This window comes from Trachurus japonicus, chromosome 10 (assembly GCF_045865225.1).
Source record: "Trachurus japonicus isolate A0001 chromosome 10, Traja_1.0".
NCBI classification, from domain to species: Eukaryota; Metazoa; Chordata; class Actinopteri; order Carangiformes; family Carangidae; genus Trachurus; species Trachurus japonicus.
The window spans coordinates 5,492,786-5,511,044 of record NC_140916.1 but is presented as its reverse complement, the minus strand read 5'-3'; the positions used below and the strand labels follow the sequence as shown (position 1 = coordinate 5,511,044).

Below are 18,259 nucleotides of genomic sequence, written 5' to 3'. Positions count from 1 at the left end.
GTGATGAAAGGAAACCCTGAATGTTTAATCAAATTATTGGATTATGCTATAAAATTAACAATGGATGAATTTTTAACAAGGTCTATATTGACTTTAATATTCACACTGTCTCCTCCAGGACTCTCCATGGTAACGACCTTTCAACTATCCCAGAAGGAGCTTTCAACCACCTCACCTCTCTGTCCCACCTGTAAGTACGGGCCTTATACATGTATATCTGTTTGTGTGTATAAGTATTTTGTATGCAAGTGTTACAAGCCTGCACTTTTCTGTGTGTGTGTGTGTTCAGGGCTCTTGGTGCCAACCCCTTATACTGTAACTGTGACCTGCGCTGGCTCTCTCAGTGGGTCAAGGCCGGCTTTAAAGAGCCTGGTAAGAACAAAAAACAAACAAAAAAACACACAAAGTGTCATTAAAATGCCTGTAACACAAATGTTGCGTAAGTTGCAAAGTATGCTGTTGTGTTTTTGAACAGGTATTGCTCGTTGCACTGGACCTCCTGACATGGCTGACAGGCTGCTGCTCACCACACCACTCAACAGATTTCAGTGTAAAGGTAAATATTCTCCTCTTTATTCTGATCACTATTCCACCTTTATTTCCTTAAAGGAGAATTCCGGTCATTTTTTACCCTTAAATCGTTGTCCTGATGGTCACCCAGTGTTGGGGGGAGCAAAAAACGCGACTAAAATTGATGCAGGCAAACCGGAGTTACACCATGGCTACCTGGCGCTAGGGATAGCGACAACGCTAACCCATGGGGGCAATTCTTTCAACCACAACAAACACTCAAAAAACAATCAAATATCTACATGACTACATGACTGGAATCCTTAGAGACACCACTGAACTCATATAGTGTACAGTATAAACAGTATAAACAGTATAAACTTTGTGTTTTTGCATGTAGCCACTCATCTCAGATAGCCGAACTCTGAAACATCCTGGAAAGACATTACTATCCGATCACAGAGCGCCTGCTCTCCCCGCCACAGAAACAAACACTGTTTCCTTGTTGTGATGATTTCTTTACAAAAATAAACGGTGGAGCAGTGCAGTGGTAATGTCCAAAATATCTCCGACCGTTTATTTTCGTAAAGAAATCATCACAACAAGGAAACAGTGTTTGTTTCTGTGGCAGGGAGAGCAGGCGCTCTGTGATCGGATAGTAATGTCTTTCCAGGATGTTTCAGAGTTCGGCTTTCTGAGATGAGTGGCTACATGCAAAAACACAAAGTTTATACTGTTTAATACTGTACACTATATGAGTTCAGTGGTGTCTCTAAGGATTCCAGTCATGTACCATGACATGTTTTCTGAGTGTTTGTTGTGGTTGAAAGAATTGCCCCCATAGTTTAGCGTTGTCGCCGTCTAGCCATGGTGTAACTCTGGTTTGCCTGCATCAATTTTAGTCGCGTTTTTTGCTCCAACCAACACTGGGTGACCATCAGGACAACGATTTAGGGGTCAAAAATGACCGGAATTCTCCTTTAACTGTCAGCTGTGGCCTGTTGGAGGACTGCAGGTGGTTTTATATTTACATACTTGAAAGTGTACATCTCACTATGTGTATTAGCAGTGTGGTGGACTGGTGACTCGTCCTGTGCCCCCCCCCCCCCTCCCGTCCCTCGTCTCTCACTCAGCGCATATGCAATCGGCTCCTGCTGCGTGGACCAAATTAAACATCTGGTGTTTTTGTCAGGAAGTTGTGTGCAGCCTTTCCCTCCTCCTCCTCAGAGCACATTGATTAGATTGTCTCTTTTCAAACAAGTTAAATTGAATGAAATACAGAAAGCACTTCAGATTCATTTTCAGGAATACAAACAGTGAAGATTAGAAGTGGAAGGCTTTAAAGCCAGTTATATATATATTTCTTTTTTCTGAGTGAGCCACTTTGAGTCGCTTCAAGGCGGCAGACTAAAGTACCAGACAATCAAGCCTTTTGTATCATGGAGGATTGTTTAAAAAATCTTGTGTGAGGTTGTTTGTGCTATTGGATCAGCTCCATCTATTATTTACTACTTTTTCAAAACAATTTGCCAGAGTTCATGGATGTGGAATGAGTGACAAAACAATTTCACCCCGTCAGTTGTATATATTTCAGGAGCAGGCAGCCTCCAACAGTTCCTGCCCTAAGGCTCCCCTGCTGTCAGACCAGAGGGGAGAACGCAACAGAGAAAAAAAAAGAAAATAGACGTGCAAATGGAGCTGTAACACAGAGATATGGGTTTTCTGTGCATGTACTGTATGTTGGACACTGTTAGAGTTGCTTCTCCGGATGAAAGAAAGAATACAAGGTGGACTGTGACTCAGGTGCTGAGATCAAACGTTTATCAAGGTGCCTCACTTCATCATCTCCTCTTCCTGCTTTTCTGTGTCGCGGTCTCTGAAACAAAGCGCATTTATTGGTCTCCTGAGCTTTTACTTCTTACATCCTGTGAGGTCTTTTCTCAGCACACCGTCCATTAAAGCAGGTATATATATATATACCGTAACTACAACAGCAGGAAATGTGTGTCTGCTCCACCGGCGCTCCTTTGCTCCCTCTTATCTGTATCCCTCCATTCTCTTCCTGCTCTCATGTGCCTCCGTTATCTTCCTCAGGCCCGGTAGATATCAGCCTGATGTCAAAGTGCGCCCCCTGCCTGGCAGCACCGTGCCAAAACAACGGCACCTGTGTCTCTGACGCCACTGGATCCTACCACTGCACCTGCCCATATGGATTCAAGGTGAGACACTAGATAGCAGCGAGAGAGAGACACTTGAAATAACTTGAAGAATACAATATTGTTTAAGCTATACAGCAGGAGCCAGTTTACTGGTTCACAAAATATTAAAGGGGATAGTTCACCCAAAATTGAAATTTCACTCATTATCTACTCACCCTCATGTGGACTAAGGGCTGGGAGAAGTTTCAGAGTCCTCCGTGGCTTCTCTGAGTTACAGGGGGTCTCGGCGTAGCAGTGCATGTCCATATAACGGTTGCAAATGGATACCAACTGTCTTCGTAACAAAAAGACACACCAAAAAACATCCAAATACCTCCATGCTGCTCGTATGTAATGTCCGTCTTGTATTGAAGCCCTGAAATGCGAAAAAAAATTAAATAAGTCTATATTTCAAGCTTTTTTGTAGTGGAAGCTCCTCTTCCCGGTTTGTCAAATTTGGACAAACCAGGGTCTGTCCTCTTCCCAGTTCGTCCAAATTTGACGAACTGGGAAGAGGAGCTTCGAGAAGCTTCCGCTACAAAACGAGCTTGAAATATAGACTTATTTAATTTTTTTAGGGACAATTTCGCATTTCTGGGCTTCAATACAAGACATACATTACATACGAGCAGCATGGAGGTATTTAGATGTTTTTTGGTGTATCCATTTGCAACCGTTATATGGGAATGCACTGCTACGCCGAGACCCCCTGTAACTCAGAGAAGCCACGGAGGACTCTGAAACTTCTCCCAGCCCTTAGTCGACATGAGGGTGAGTAGATAATGAGTGAAATTTCAATTTTGGGTGAACTATCCCTTTAAAGACTCTATTGTGAAATGTGCGTGTGGAAAAGGATATTTCCTTTACATGTTTAATTAAATATTTAATGAAAGACCTCCTGTTAGGAAATGGGCACTTAAATGTGTCATATTCATTAAACCCTACATGTGCTCTCTGTTATGCTCTCATGCACATTTATATTAGCTGTCTCACTTATTTACTGTAATGCCGTGGTAAATATTGGCTGTTATGAATCAGCTCAGACCTCTTCGCTGTTTGTTGGACACATTTTCAAAGTGACTCATGAAGAGTGGAAATATATTTCAGCAGAAGGAACTGAAGCAGTACGAATCAGAACCCCGACCATGTTGCCCCAGTACCAGCTACTAGTCAACCAACCGTTGTTCAGCGGGACTTCGGTGTTTTACAGCTCCTGAAAAAACAATGTAACTTTTGCTGGGGCTGGCTGTGTGAAAAGGTATTGTAGATGGATAGCCCTGCTGCATAAGCCTGTGGTATTAGCAGTATTATCAGGCTTAGCCTTGGCCTTGCATGCATAATGTACCTACCTATGTGTTCATCAATAGAGAACCAGCTGGCTGCACTGGAGGTATTGACTGATCAAAAGACAAAGGGTGTAATAACTGTCAAGACCCCTGCATTAGGAAAGACATGCAAATCTACTACAGAGAGGGCACTTTGCATTAGAGGAGTGTGTGTGTGTGTGTGTGTGTGTGTGTGTGTGTGTGTGTGTGTGTGTGTGTGTGTGTGTGGAGCCATGTATGTGTATGCATGCGTGCACATCAGATTACCCTGTTGTTTGTTTGCACGTGTGTATACAGATCAATGGGTTCATACCTCTGTGAGAGTGTTTGTGCGTGCATGTGGTTGCGTGTGCACGAGCACTTTAAAGGTACACTTGTGATCTTATGTGCATGCACGCAGACACACACACACACACACACACACACACACCTCCTAACCCATGGGCTTTTACGGGAGCACAAAGCCTTAGTCTTTCTTTTAATTAAAACATCACTTGCCAAGGTCACAGACTGGGAAACAGGGACCGTTGGTATGTGTGTGTGTGTGTGTGTGTGTGTGTGTGTGTGTGTGTGTGTGTGTGTGTGTGTGTGTGTGTGTGTGTGTGTGTGGTTGTGTCTGCATGTGCTTGCTCCTGTGCATGTACATATCTTTGTGTATGTTTTCCATTCTGTGTTGTTACCCACTGGGACAACATTAATTAAAATGTGTTTGTGAAATCAAAGAAAGAGCAGCAGAGGACAAAAGATGGAGAGAGAGAGAGAGTGAGAGAGAGAGGGGAAGTGAGGGAAAAAAGAAAGAAAGAAAGAAAGAAAGAAAGGATTGAAGGAAGCTACATTAGACAAAGAGAGAGGTGGTTGTGTAAGAAAAAAGAAAAATGTATAGCAGGGAAGGTGGTGTAAAAAAATGGAGAGAAATTATGCAAAAGAAAAGGAAAGTGAGAGAGAGAGAGGGAGGGAGAGAGAGAGAGTTACTGAATGAAAGAGAGAGTGAACAAAACATAAACAAAGAGCAACAGTAAAGAAGAAAAGAGAGAGGGAAATAATGAAGATGGATGGAGAGGGAAAACGAGAATAAACGTCCTGGTCCCGCCTTTGATCAGAGGAAATGGGTGTGTTGGCAGCCAAAGGTTTTGTGGTTTGAAATTAAAACTACAGCCGCGGGGTTAGACGTTGAGATGAAGTTGTGTATGTATGTGTGCGTGTGCGTGTGTGTGTGTGTGTGTGTGTATGTATGTATGTGCAGGACTCTGATACATGATACAGTATAAGCTGTTTATTCAGAAAACAGGTGTGGTTAGAGGAACAATGAATCAAAGGGGTCGCCTGTGGTATGCATTCCTGAGTGTTTGTGTGTTGTGTGTGCATATGTATGTACATTTGTGGTTGTTGGTAATCGTCTTGCGTGTTTGTGTTTGTGAAAGGAAAAGAAAAAGAAAACAACGTTGTGAAAATAGATAGCGATTTATTATCAAATTACTTTATTTTTAGATGAACAAGTGATAGTTATTGCTTCTTTTTTGCACTTTTTTGCAAATCTGTCTCCACTGCCTCAGCTAAATGCAGTGGTAAAAAAAAAAAAAGATAATAGGCTACAGACCAACAACTGTGTGTGTCACCATTTGGTCCGCTTTTCTGATACACAAATATTCCTTTCATAACAAGCCTTAACACAAGCCTGAAGTGAAAGTCTCTGCCTGAGCCCAGAACCGGCTTTAATCAATTAAAACTTTAATTACATCCGACAACTTGTTAAAAATAAAAGTCGCCATCAGCGGCATCAGCCAGACTTTTTTTTATTCCATCATGAGCAAATAGCTTTTTTTTTTTTTTTTACTCCTACTACTTCATTGTAAAAGTAGCATATAATAAAAATGGGAGGAATCTCTTCACTCAGCCATAACCGTTGAGTCAGAGTAGAGACTGTGTAGAAGGGTATTAGTAGTGAAGTGGTGTGAACGCAGCTTTGGACCGTAACTGACTTTGTTTGAGTAGTGAAATTATTTCTGGAGGAGAAATATCCTACATTCAATTATTAACTCCTTTGCCTCGCCGTGTCCTCTCCTCTCCTCTCCTGTCCTTCAGGGTCAAAACTGTGAAATACCCATCAATGCCTGTATCAGCTTCCCCTGCTCCAATGGAGGAACCTGCCACATCCAACCCGGCTACGGAGACCACTTCAGGTACGACAGAAAGATGAAAGGGATAGTTCACCCAAAATTGAAATTTCACTCATTATCTACTCCTACTACTACTACTCATGTCGACTAAGGGCTGGGAGAAGTTTCAGAGTCCTCCGTGGCTTCTCTGAGTTACAGGGGGTCTCGGCGTAGCAGTGCATGTTCATATAACGGTTGCAAATGGATACCAATTGTCTTGACACACCAAAAAGCATCCAAATACCTCCATGCTGCTCGTGTGTAATGTCCGACTTGTATTGAAGCCCCGAAATGCGAAATTGTCCCGAAAAAAATTAAATAAGTCTATTTTTCAAGCTTGTTTGTAGCGGAAGCTCCTCTTCCCGGTTCGTCAAATTTGGACGAACCGGGAAGAGGAGCTTCGAGAAGCTTCCGCTACAAAACAAGGTTGTAATATAGACTTATTTAATTTGAGAATGAGGTATTTGGATGTTTTTTGGTGTGTCTTTTTGTTACCAAGACAGTTGGTATCCATTTCCAAACGTCATATGGACATGCACTGCTATGCCGAGACCCCCTGTAACTCAGAGAAGCCACGGAGGACTCTGAAACTTCTCCCAGCCCTTAGTCGACATGAGGGTGAGTAGATAATGAGTGAGATTTCAATTTTGGGTGAACTATCCCTTTAATGCAGCTTTTGATCACTGTGAAAGGATTGCATTTGCACATGTGCTGCTTATATTCTGGTAACTCTGTGTCAGATGTGTCCTTTTCCATTTGAAATACAGCCATTATTTAGTCTATGTATTCCATCTAGACGACTGAGTAGAATAAAACAAGAAGCAAGTCATTTCAAAGAAGTCCTCTGGGAGTCCATTTGGCTGTGGGTCAAATCTAGTCGCCCTCTCCACCCTGCCGCCCCCTCCCCTATTAGTGGAGACGTTTAAAAAAAAAAAAAAAAACTTAGCCTGTATTCTCGTCTAAAGGGGAAAATTAACTTTACTCTGCCCCCAGAAATATCGACATCGTGATTAGAGGGGACAAGTCTTGCTTCACTGGACAATGCATTACCCGAGATAACAACTTACTTTGACCTTATGATGTGTTTTCCTTCTTGTGTGTGTGTGTGTGTGTGTGTTGCGGGGCGGGGTGGAGGGTTAAACAGGAAGAGAGCGGCCATTTCAAAGGAGGAAGTCCCATCCGGGTTGCTCATTAAATCTGCGTGCCCTCTCTGACCCCCTCAACTGCTCAAAGAGATGTTTTAAACTTCTGTCATTATTCACATCAGTGCTTCCTCGCTGCTCTTGTATAAAACTGTCAACATGCAGTTTCCAAGTTCCAACTTCACCTGCATTTGACTGAGATTTCACAGTTTGATGCACATTTGAACGTGAATAACTTTTGTAAATGTGAACTGAAAACTGTATGCGTCCACAGTCCACATCCCGAGTCTCTCTCTGTTTTGTGTTGAGTTAGGATACCGTGCAAAGTTCACAAGGTCCATTTAGCTTCCAATCAAGTGAATATTTAAAGTTAAAGTGAACATTTTTATGCCGACTGGGTAAACTCAGTCTTCAGATGAATATTGTGTAACAGATACTAAATGGACCTTGAGATGACATTGTTTTATCAACTATTGTTGAAGAATAAACTCTGACGCTAAAGTCAGAGACACTTTCACAGCCAGTTTTGCCCTCAAGTGAGTTCATGTGTCCAAGGAAAGAAAGAATAGAAATGTAGTAATTCCCCAATTAACAAGTTCACTCATAATAATGACATTTTTTATCAGCTCTTAAAGGGATAGTTCAACATTTTGCCAAATTCGGCCATTGCCATAATCGCTATAGTCATAGCAGTAGGTTTGTTACCTTTAATTGTCGGTGCAAGCTATTTTTAGAACGGCGGAGCAGAGCCGCGAGCTGCTCAGAGCTACGCTACAGAGGCTCACGGGATTTCTTGGTTTCCCTCATCAAAATCATCAAATACACAATCCAACAACTCCACAACGCTCTGGTGGACAAGTTGTGACCTGCACATTCACCACGCTATGAGATAATAACAGAACGTTACGAAACGGAGCCGTTTTCAAGGTAAATACAGAGACTGCTTGCTGAAAATCTGTCCCTGAAGGCAACGCGCATCAGCGGTTTTGCATGAATTTCCCTCTAACACAACTCTGTCTGGTAACGTTGTGTTATTATCTCATAGCGTGGTGAATGTGCAGGTCACAACTTGTCCACCAGAGCGTTGTGGAGTTGTTGGATTGTGTATTTGATGAGTTTGATGAGGGAAACCAAGAAATCCCATTAGCCTCCGTAGCGTAGCTCTGAGCAGCTCACGGCTCTGCTCCGCCGTTCTAAAAATAGCTTGCACCGACAATTACAGGTAACGAACCTACTGTTATGACTATAGGGATTATGGCAATGGGCCAATTTGCCAAAATGTTGAACTATCCCTTTAAGTTGATGTAGAGTTGTAGCAGAAATCAATGATGCATGAAGTATATGACCTCTTAATTCATCTGTACGTATCCAGGGAGAGTATAGCCTTCACAGAACATGGCCGCTCCTTCGCAGCAACTCTTCTGTTTCTCATTCATAGTTTCACACATCCACACCTGGGAGCTGCCCAACACAATCTCAGTGTTTGACTCCCGGCTGCAGAGCGGCTCCACTGGAGACGTAGCGGGTCAAGAGCCTCTCAGTGGCAGTTGTTGAGGGAGAGCAGAGCAGAGCAGAGCATCACTCGTTGGCTTTTCCTACCCATCCAGTCCCAGCTGATCTGGGATTTCCAGCTTGTTCCTCGCACCTCGGGGCTACTGCTGCCAATTTTGCACAATCTGACAGCTTGACATACTGTAAATGTTTTGCAGAATGATGGAAGGAATCTTAAAATATTCTTGGCCGTGACTTCAAATATTAAACACTGTATTCCCCTGCTGCCTATCATCTCATGACTAATCCCTTTTGGACCAAGAGACTAAAACAATAGCATCCAAGTTAATTTGGAAATAAAAGACAAAATATAACTCTGTAGCAGGCCGCAGTCCAAAGTAATCACAATCGTCACCAATTGTTTAGAAATGCAATGAATTAAAAACAGATTGTTTGTAGTGTAACATTTTAATTTGAAGCACTTTTAATAGAGCAGCCATTTTATCCATTAAATTGAACCAAAGCAAATTAAATACTCAATATTTTACAGCCATTTAAACTCTTTGAAGAGCCAAGGAGGCAGCCCTGGTAGTTGTATTACAAATCTTTAAAGGATTATATTAAAATTCAGACTGCACACTTAATACATTACTCATATTAGTATTTGTTTGCCAGCGTCATCAGCGTCGTTTGTCCCAGCCTCATGACAAACAGCCTCTCTGACTGAAACAATTGTCATAAATATCTTAACCAGATTTATTTCTTCTTCCAGCCCCTTAACAAAGCCTTTGCCCTTTGAAATGCTTTGATATGCGTCTGGCCTTTAACGTGGTAATGCTATTAGGGGGTCCTTTACCCTTTACAGATCCTCTCCTAATGTTAATACCAACACAGGTAGACGCTCGTGCCCTCTGAGAGAGACGCAGAATGACAGAGGGAGTGGGAGACCAGACCCCTTTGACATTTTAATGTTATATAATCAGTTGGGGATATTCAATAAGTCCAATTAGCCTTTTGGTCCATACAGGGACCCATTTGTCAAACTATGTAGTTTAAATGTCAAAAGTTGGATTTGATTGGTGGAACAGGGCTCTCTGACCCTGTCAGCGCTTTCACCACTTCTCTCATTTGTACTTCTTTGTTTTTAGTTTCTCATGGGAACACTTTGTGTCTTTTCTCCTCTCTCGCTCCTTCACTTTATTTTACCATTCATCCTCTTCTTTCCTCTCCGTCTGTTTCTCCCCAGTAGCAGGAGATACAGTACTGCAGAGGAATGGTTATTTGTTAATGTAATAATAACGTCAAAATCTTAAAACAAAATAGTCCTTCAGTGCAAAGTCCGACCACATCCAAAGTCAGTATTTCTTTTGGGCAGAGAGAGTAGACATGTGATGTCTCAGCCAGGACGGATGGTGCACACCGCTCCATGGCAGCCAGCTGATGGAGACACAGATAGGAAACAGGCAACAGCCTCTGCAACCCTGTTTTAATAAAGATGGAAATGTGGTCGCCCTTTAATGTGCATTTTAAAACAACCTGATCTGCATAATCTGGAATATGCCTGATAATAATAATAAAAACATTTCTGCACATTATGTGGTGATAAACCAAAACAGAACTAAAGACAGTGAGTCAATATTTGAGGTGGAGCCCAACAGGATGCCCATGTTGTTTTGTTTCTGCTGGGTGACTGTGTAGGCCACATGTCTGCTAATCTGTTAGCCACAACAACTAAACTGACTCACTGCATTACAGGTGCAGAGTTTCTTTTTTGCCCCGTGAGGTAAAAAAAAAACAAAAAAAACAGAAACAACAGCAAAGAAAAACAACAGTTGATGCAGCTTTTTGTTTTAGCCTTTTCCAAACAGCAGACCGATAGCAGGGGAGAGTACAAGTGAGTGTGGCACCAAAGTAAGATTAGAAAAGAGAGCGTGAGAGAGAAACTGAGGGAATAAAAAAAGTTGTGTGGAATAAGTTTTACAGGTGCAGCGAGTGGGAAGGACAAAGTGTACAGTATGAGTATATCAGTGTGTTACAGTGTGCGGGGGTTGATGATTGTCTGTGACTGTACTGAGGCAACTTCTCCCTTGCTCTCGATGTTACTGTAGGATGGCCTTGCTGTAAAATATTTTTCATCCAGCAGAAGTGAACTCAGTGTAGGAGAAGAACAAAAGAACAAAGAGTCATGAGAGTGAAGAGCTGCTGATACCAGCTGTGGTCTATTAAACTCTGTACGTGTGTGATTGATCTTTACTAATAGATAGTGAGTGTGCGTTAGTTATCTATTATAAGGAGTTCATCATACTGATATATGAAGAGGAGAGAGGAGATAGGAAGATAAATTGAGGGGAGGAGGAGGAGGAGGAGGCTTTAATAATTTCTTCAGAGTGTCCCAGGTGGGCGGTGTCCAACAGCAGTGGCATCAAAACTAAGTTTATGTCAGTGTTTCTTCCTCTTCTTCTTTTTTTTAATGTGTGCGGTTTTGATTTAAAGGGATAGTTCAACATTTTGGCAAATTGGCCCATTGCCATAATCCCTATAGTCATAGCATTAGGTTCGTTACCTGTAATTGTCAGTGCAAGCTGTTTTTAGAACGGCGTAGTAGAGCCGTGAGCTGCTCAGAGCTACGCCACGGAGGCTAATGGGATTTCTTGGTTTCTCTCATCAAAATCATCAAATACACAATCCAACAACTCCACAACGCTCTGGTGGACAAGTTGTGACCTGCACATTCACCACGCTATGAGATAATAACAGAACGTTGCCAGACAGAGTTGTTTTAGAGGTAAATTCATGCAAAACACCTAATGCGCGTTCCCTTCAGGGACAGTTTTTCATCAGGCAGTCTCTGAATTTACCTCTAAAACAACTCTGTCTGGTGACGTTGTGTTATTATCTCATAGCGTGGTGAATGTGCAGGTCACAACTTGTCCACCAGAGCGTTTTGGAGTTGCTGGATTGTGTATTTGATGAGTTTGATGAGGGAAACCAAGAAATCCCATGAGCCTCCGTAGCGTAGCTCTGAACAGCTTGCGGCTCTGCTCCGCCGTTCTAAAAACAGCTTGCACCAACAATTAAAGGTAACGAACCTACTGCTATGACTATAGCGATTATGGCAATGGGCCAATTTGCCAAAATGTTGAACTATCCCTTTAAAGTTTTTGTTGTGCCTTATTAAAAACTGGATGAACTTTGACTTTTGATGTTGAAGAAATGAGAAAGACACAGACGGTATGAACCAAAGGTCGACTGCAGCTTCTCTCTAAACTTTAGTGCACATATCCAGGGTGGGTTATGTAGTGTGTGGCACCGGCCGTTTAAACTTTGAACACCCATGTTAAAATTTCATATCTGCTGTAAAATAAGGCATGAAATGGTGTCTCTTGGTTGGAGCTGCACTAAATATAGATATGCTGTGGCTGCAGTGGTGTGTAAGAACCAGCCCAGGATGGAGGAAACCCCACTAGAATAAAGATTAAATGTTTTTTTTCTTTAAAGCTCTTAGAGAAGAATTTAAGTTAAGTCGAGTTGAGCGGCTGTTTGATCCGGCTGATGGATTTTATTTCGAGTTGTGCCGGACGAGTGTGTACTACTCGGATGTGGCTCAATCTTCATCTAATGATGCACATCTTCTTCTTTGTGTGTGTGTTTTTGTGAGTGTAGCTGTGTGTGTCCGCCCGGATTCGAAGGCCAACGTTGTGAGATAAACCCAGATGACTGTGAAGACAACGACTGTGAGAACAACTCTACCTGCATCGATGGAGTCAACAACTACACCTGCGTGTGTCCGCCCAACTACACAGGTACACACACACACAAAATCTTACCTGAACCATCTATTTCTACACTATAGATATTCTTGAAACCCCCTCGACTTTGCCCCTAAGAGGCTGAGTCCCTCCACTATTGCACACACGCACACACAAAATCATAGTTTCCACTTTACTGCATGGGAAGTTAGTAATGGACAGCCTCTCTGCAGTGACCTGAAACTGCTCCTACAGGAGGTTGAAAGAGCAATCACTAGAGAGTGAGCGGGAGAGAGAAAAAGTGAGAGGTGGGGGGGGGGGCGGGTATTGAAATGGCAAAGAGGGATTGTGTACGAGAGGGAATGGGAAAAATAAACAAAGCAGGGAAAAGGGTAAAGAAGAGGACGATAAAGGGCAGAAACAGAGAAAACGGGAGAGAGTGAAATGGCACGAAGAGAGAAAGAGAAAGAAAAAGAGAAAGTCCAGCAAGTTGAAGCTGAACTGCTGACTGGTAAGTTTTTCTATCTGTCCTCTAAGACCGACACACACACACACACACACATATAAACACACACCCACAGCTGGTCCCCTTTGACACTGGATCTCAGTCAACACATACACACACAGACACACACACATGCACTATGTCATTATCATTGTTGGCATAAAAAAGCATCACACACTGCCAGACACCTTACCACATACAGCTGGAGCTCACACACACACACACACACACACACACACAGCTGGTTCCTTTGGCTCTGGACCTCCACTCAGCCCAGTGAACCGCGGCGTAATCATCAGGTGTCACATTAAGAGGACAGTCCTTCTCTAGTCACTCCGCTTTCTCCCAACTCAGCAACCAGGATTTGTCACGTCATATTTGCACCAGAGGGGAAAAATATCAAATATATAAGGTCACAAGACCTTTAAACAGCTGATATAAGGTTTCTACCGCAGAGGAGTTTCTTCATCCAAAAATGCGAAAGTCACGGTCATGTGCCTGAATGAGCTCAACAAATTCAATGCCAATCTGTCTTTTAGATTATGAGATTTAGTATCTTGTGTGCAATTTTACCACTGTTAAGTTGAAGGTGGCAAAGGTTCAGGAGGAGTCACAACACAAGAACGTTGGAATTTATCCTTTAAAGAGGAACGATGCATGATTTTTACCTTAATTAAACGGCTCATCTCAGCGGCACCGTGACACAAACACGCCCCACAATCCATAATCTCTTGTTTATCACAGAAAATACTACACAAATGTACACATCGTAAAACATATATATCAGGCAGTGGCTCAGGTGGTAGAGCGGGAATCCCCGCTCTGTCCCGGTTGCTGCCGTAGTGTCCTTGGGCAAGACACCTTACCCACCTTGCTCCTGATGGGTCGTGGTCAGCGCCTTGCATGGCAGCTACCGCCATCAGTGTGTGAATGTGTGTGTGAATGGGTGAATGCGATGTACTGTAAAGCGCTTTGGGTATCGTTACAGGTATAGTAAAGCGCTATATAAATACAGACCATTTACCATTTACCATTTAATTAAACGGCTCATCTCAGCGGCACCGTGACACAAACACGCCCCACAATCCATAATCTCTTGTTTATCACAGATAATACTACACAAATGTACACATTGTAAAACATATATGATATATAACATCATCCACCACCATAGCAAAACAGCAAATAACGACTAGACTTGCATAGTTCCCCTCTAAAGAGAAACTTTGCAAGATTTTTACATTAACTATGCTACATTTTTACCCTAAGTAAACAGCTTTGGAGTAATTGTGATGGTTAAATTAAATTAAATAAATAGATGACTTGCAACTTGTTATGAGGGAGAGTGGAGGCTCTCTGCCTTCCACCTGGCATCTCTTGGCTGAAAACCAACCTTACAAGATCATTGCCTCCGACCCGGTGTCCCAGCTCTCGTCTCAATGGCACCACTACACAAATGTGCCCCATAACCCATAATTTCTTGTTTAAGACAGATAAAACTACATAAAAATACATGTCTTAACAGTTTATATGACATATTACATAATCCGCCGCTCCATGGATCGCCTTCTCGCCGCCTTTGTTTTTTGGTCTGGTGCTGGTCATTGCATAAAATAAACTGTAGCCTGTTGCAAATACGCTCCTGGTTCTTATAAACGCCTGGGCTCCAAGTCGATTTAGCATATTTAACGCCCGGGCTACTAAATGGTCGTCTATGGTATGATATATAACATCATCTACCACCATAGTAAAACAGCAAAAAATGACTGGACTTGCATAGTTCTCCTTTAAAGAGAAACCACGCAAGAGTTTTACGTTAACTATGCAACATTTTTACCCTAAGTAAACACCTTTGGAGTAATTGTGATGGTTAAATAGATGACTTGTAATGACTTGCCTCCGACCCAGCTCTCATCTCAACGGCACCACGACACAAACGTGCCCCCATAACCCATAATTTCTTGTTTAAGACAGATAAGACTACACAAAAATACATGTCTTAACATCTTATATGATAGATTACTTTATCCACCGCTCCATGGATCGCCTTCTCGCCGGCTTCAGTGAAAACAAATGCACGTGGCCTGGAGGAGGGTTAGCAAAACAGTGGAAAAAAGACTGGACTTGCATAGTTCCCCTTTAAGAACATCAGGGGGTCAATAAACTCAGCAGGAACTATCCCCTTTCATATGTACATTATTAAACTTTAACCAGCAGCTGCATTCAGATATCTTGGTCTGGACTGTGCAGATGCATCACATGCTGCTGTTGTGGGGAAAATGTTGTAATAGAATACGCTTCAGTTTCCAGTGTAAGCCTTTGCTTGCCCATAAACAAGGGATCATCCGTATTATTTGAATACCAAGCCCTGCGTGTCATTTTCTGTGTCTTTATTTATATGCTAAAACTGACATTTTGAGTGAAACTCTTCCCCAGGCTGCTGATGGGCTCATGAAGTTGTGACAAAAGTTTAATGTGTTCTGGCTGCCACTTTTAACATCATTAACAATCATTATTTAATCAAAACAAAAAAGGGACTGCCAGAGTCTTTTGGCCTCTGCGCCACAATTAACATTGGCAGTGTTTCCATGGTAATCCCTTGTGTTGCTTTATAGTACAAGTCACATAGAGGGCAACGCTCATGCATCACAAGCTGAGCCACAGTGAAACTTCCAAAGTGTCTCTCAGTCAGGATCAATTTAAAGACCAGTGGGTAAATTAGGCGCTGAATGTTTATCTTCCTCGGTAATCATCACAACGATGGTCTCATTTGTGTATGGTAATCATACTTAGGTATCGCAGGTAATTTCACTTTGATGAATTAGTGTTGACACCTTTAACTAAGTGTCAAGTGTGAAATGCTGCAGCCGGCCCAGTGGACGGACGGACGCTGTGAGCAGCACTGAAGGTCGCACAACTTTAGATTTACTTTAAAGTCATTCAGTTGTTTTGTAGTGCAGCTCAAAGAACTTGAGGTGGCATTTTGCAGCAGATGCGGTTTTATAGTGCAGGTCAGAACAACATGTGTCTGTAAGTGAGTTGATATGAGGGTGGTGGAGACAGACAGGGTGGGAGTGAGGCGGTAGGATTAGATTAAAGCAGGCAGAGAGCAATGGAAATGTGTTTGACCTTTCTCGGTCTCCTCTTCCTTCATATGACCAACACACACTGTTAACCCTTCTCAACATTTAAGCGTGTGTGTGTGTGGTTGTGCGTGTGTGAGTGTATGTGTGTGTATATATACACGTCTTGACAGCAGCCACTGTTACACAGTCTATTAACCCGCCTCTCCATCAGCTTTGAGAAAAAGCTGATAATGCTATCTATGTGTGTGTGTGCGTGTGTGTGTGTGTGTGTGCGTGCGTGCGTGTGCATAGACTTCTACTGTACATTATCTGAGGCCTTGAACAAGATAGACACATTTATAAATAGTTCTCCTTTTTCCTCCGCTGGTTTTCTTCTTTTATCTTTCTTTTTCCACCAACCAATCGAAAAATACTTTTTCTGTTAAAGGGATAGTTCAACATTTTGGCAAATTGCCCCATTGGCCATAATCCCTATAGTCATAGCAGTAGGTTCGTTACCTTTGACTGTCGGTGCAAGCAATTTTTAGATCGGCGGAGCAGAGCCGTAAGCTGCTCAGAGCTACGCTACGGAGGCTAATGGGATTTCTTGGTTTCCCTCATCAAACTCATCAAATACACAATCCAACAACTCCAAAACGCTCTGGTGGACAAGTTGTGACCTGCACATTCACCACGCTATGAGATAATAACAGAACGTTACCAGACAGAGGTGTTTTAGAGGGAAATTAATGCAAAACCGCTGATGCTCGTTCCCGTCGGGGGCAGTTTTTCAGCAAGAAAACAACTCTGTCTGGTAACGTTCCTTTATTATCTCATAGCGTGGTGAATGTGCAGGTCACAACTTGTCCACCAGAGCGTTTTGGAGTTGTTGGATTGTGTATTTGATGAGTTTGATGAGGGAAACCAAGAAAACACATGAGCCTCCGTAGCGTAGCTCTGAGCAGCTCGCGATTCTGCTCCGCCGTTCTAAAGATAGCTTGCACCGACAATTAAAGGTGACGAACCTACTGCTATGACTATAGGGATTGTGGCAATGGGCCAATTTGCCAAAATGTTGAATTATCCCTTTAAGTTTGTTTTTCTTTATTACTCTGTCTTAAATTCTGGCACACCAGTAGCAAGCACATTACAGTTGTGTTGTCTTTCCTCCACATACGTACATGTTCACCAGTTTGATGATGAAGAAGCCCAAACATGCACATACTGTACAGCTGTGGACCTACAGTAGCTTTATGTGATCACCTGTGGAATAACTAAAGAAATGCTTTTCTCTCACTGTGTCATCAGGTGACCTCTGTGAGGAGGTGATTGACCCCTGTCTCCATGGTTTCGACCCCTGTCAGCATGACTCAAAGTGCGTCCATGTTGGCCGCAGTTACAGGTGAGTGACAGCTTCACAGGAGGGGGGCACCTAAGGAGGGTCAGAGGTCAAGTGACTGACAGGTCAACAAGTTAAAAGCTGTGTTTTCTTGGAGCCAAAGGGAAACTGTGTGATCATTGTTTAACATTTTCTGTCCTCTGACAAATACACACAAAGACATAAGGAAATGATCTTTACTTTAAGGGATACGCCAACATTTTTTTTTGTATGTGTCTTGCCTCACTCCAGAGTCCATGACCAGCAGATAGACACCATCCTTTCGACTGTGCGTGCAGTAACAAGGGAGATAGAGCCGTATCGCCCGTAATTAGTTTAGCTCAAACGCTGGAAGTGTATAGGTAGTGTTAGCCTGCCTCCTACCCGAGCCAAAATCAGCAGTCAGAATCTGATTTAATTTTAGCTCTAAACTCTGTAAATATATCACTTTATCGACATATCAAACATTTTTAGCCGTTTAGATCAGCAGTGTGTCGTTAATTTGTCTAAATACCAGCTGTTTACAAATTTGTTCGGAAGAATTTGGCGCTACTCAAGCTAGCCGTTGTGACCAACACAAAATAAAACACCCGTTGCCCTTTACATACAGAAAACCATGACAATAGAATCTGTGCTTTTACTTTGAAATAGGAAGCTAACCTACCCTCGATGTAGCTAGCTTGAACCAAAATAAACCGTCTTAGCTTGAACCCTCCGTTTTGACCGATCTCGTCCCGTTA

General features: G+C 42.6%; 1 protein-coding gene across 1 annotated transcript in view; it reads left to right on the top strand.

The window, feature by feature from the left end:
• Positions 1 to 18,259, top strand: part of slit3 (slit homolog 3 (Drosophila)) — a 275,138-nt gene that overhangs the window by 231,221 nt on the left and 25,658 nt on the right. The window contains exons 24-30 of the mRNA XM_085789009.1: positions 119 to 190; positions 290 to 372; positions 476 to 556; positions 2,605 to 2,729; positions 6,116 to 6,213; positions 12,486 to 12,625; positions 17,450 to 17,543. Coding sequence (XP_085645135.1) covers positions 119 to 190; positions 290 to 372; positions 476 to 556; positions 2,605 to 2,729; positions 6,116 to 6,213; positions 12,486 to 12,625; positions 17,450 to 17,543 — 693 coding nt within the window. The remainder of the gene's footprint in view (positions 1 to 118; positions 191 to 289; positions 373 to 475; positions 557 to 2,604; positions 2,730 to 6,115; positions 6,214 to 12,485; positions 12,626 to 17,449; positions 17,544 to 18,259) is intronic.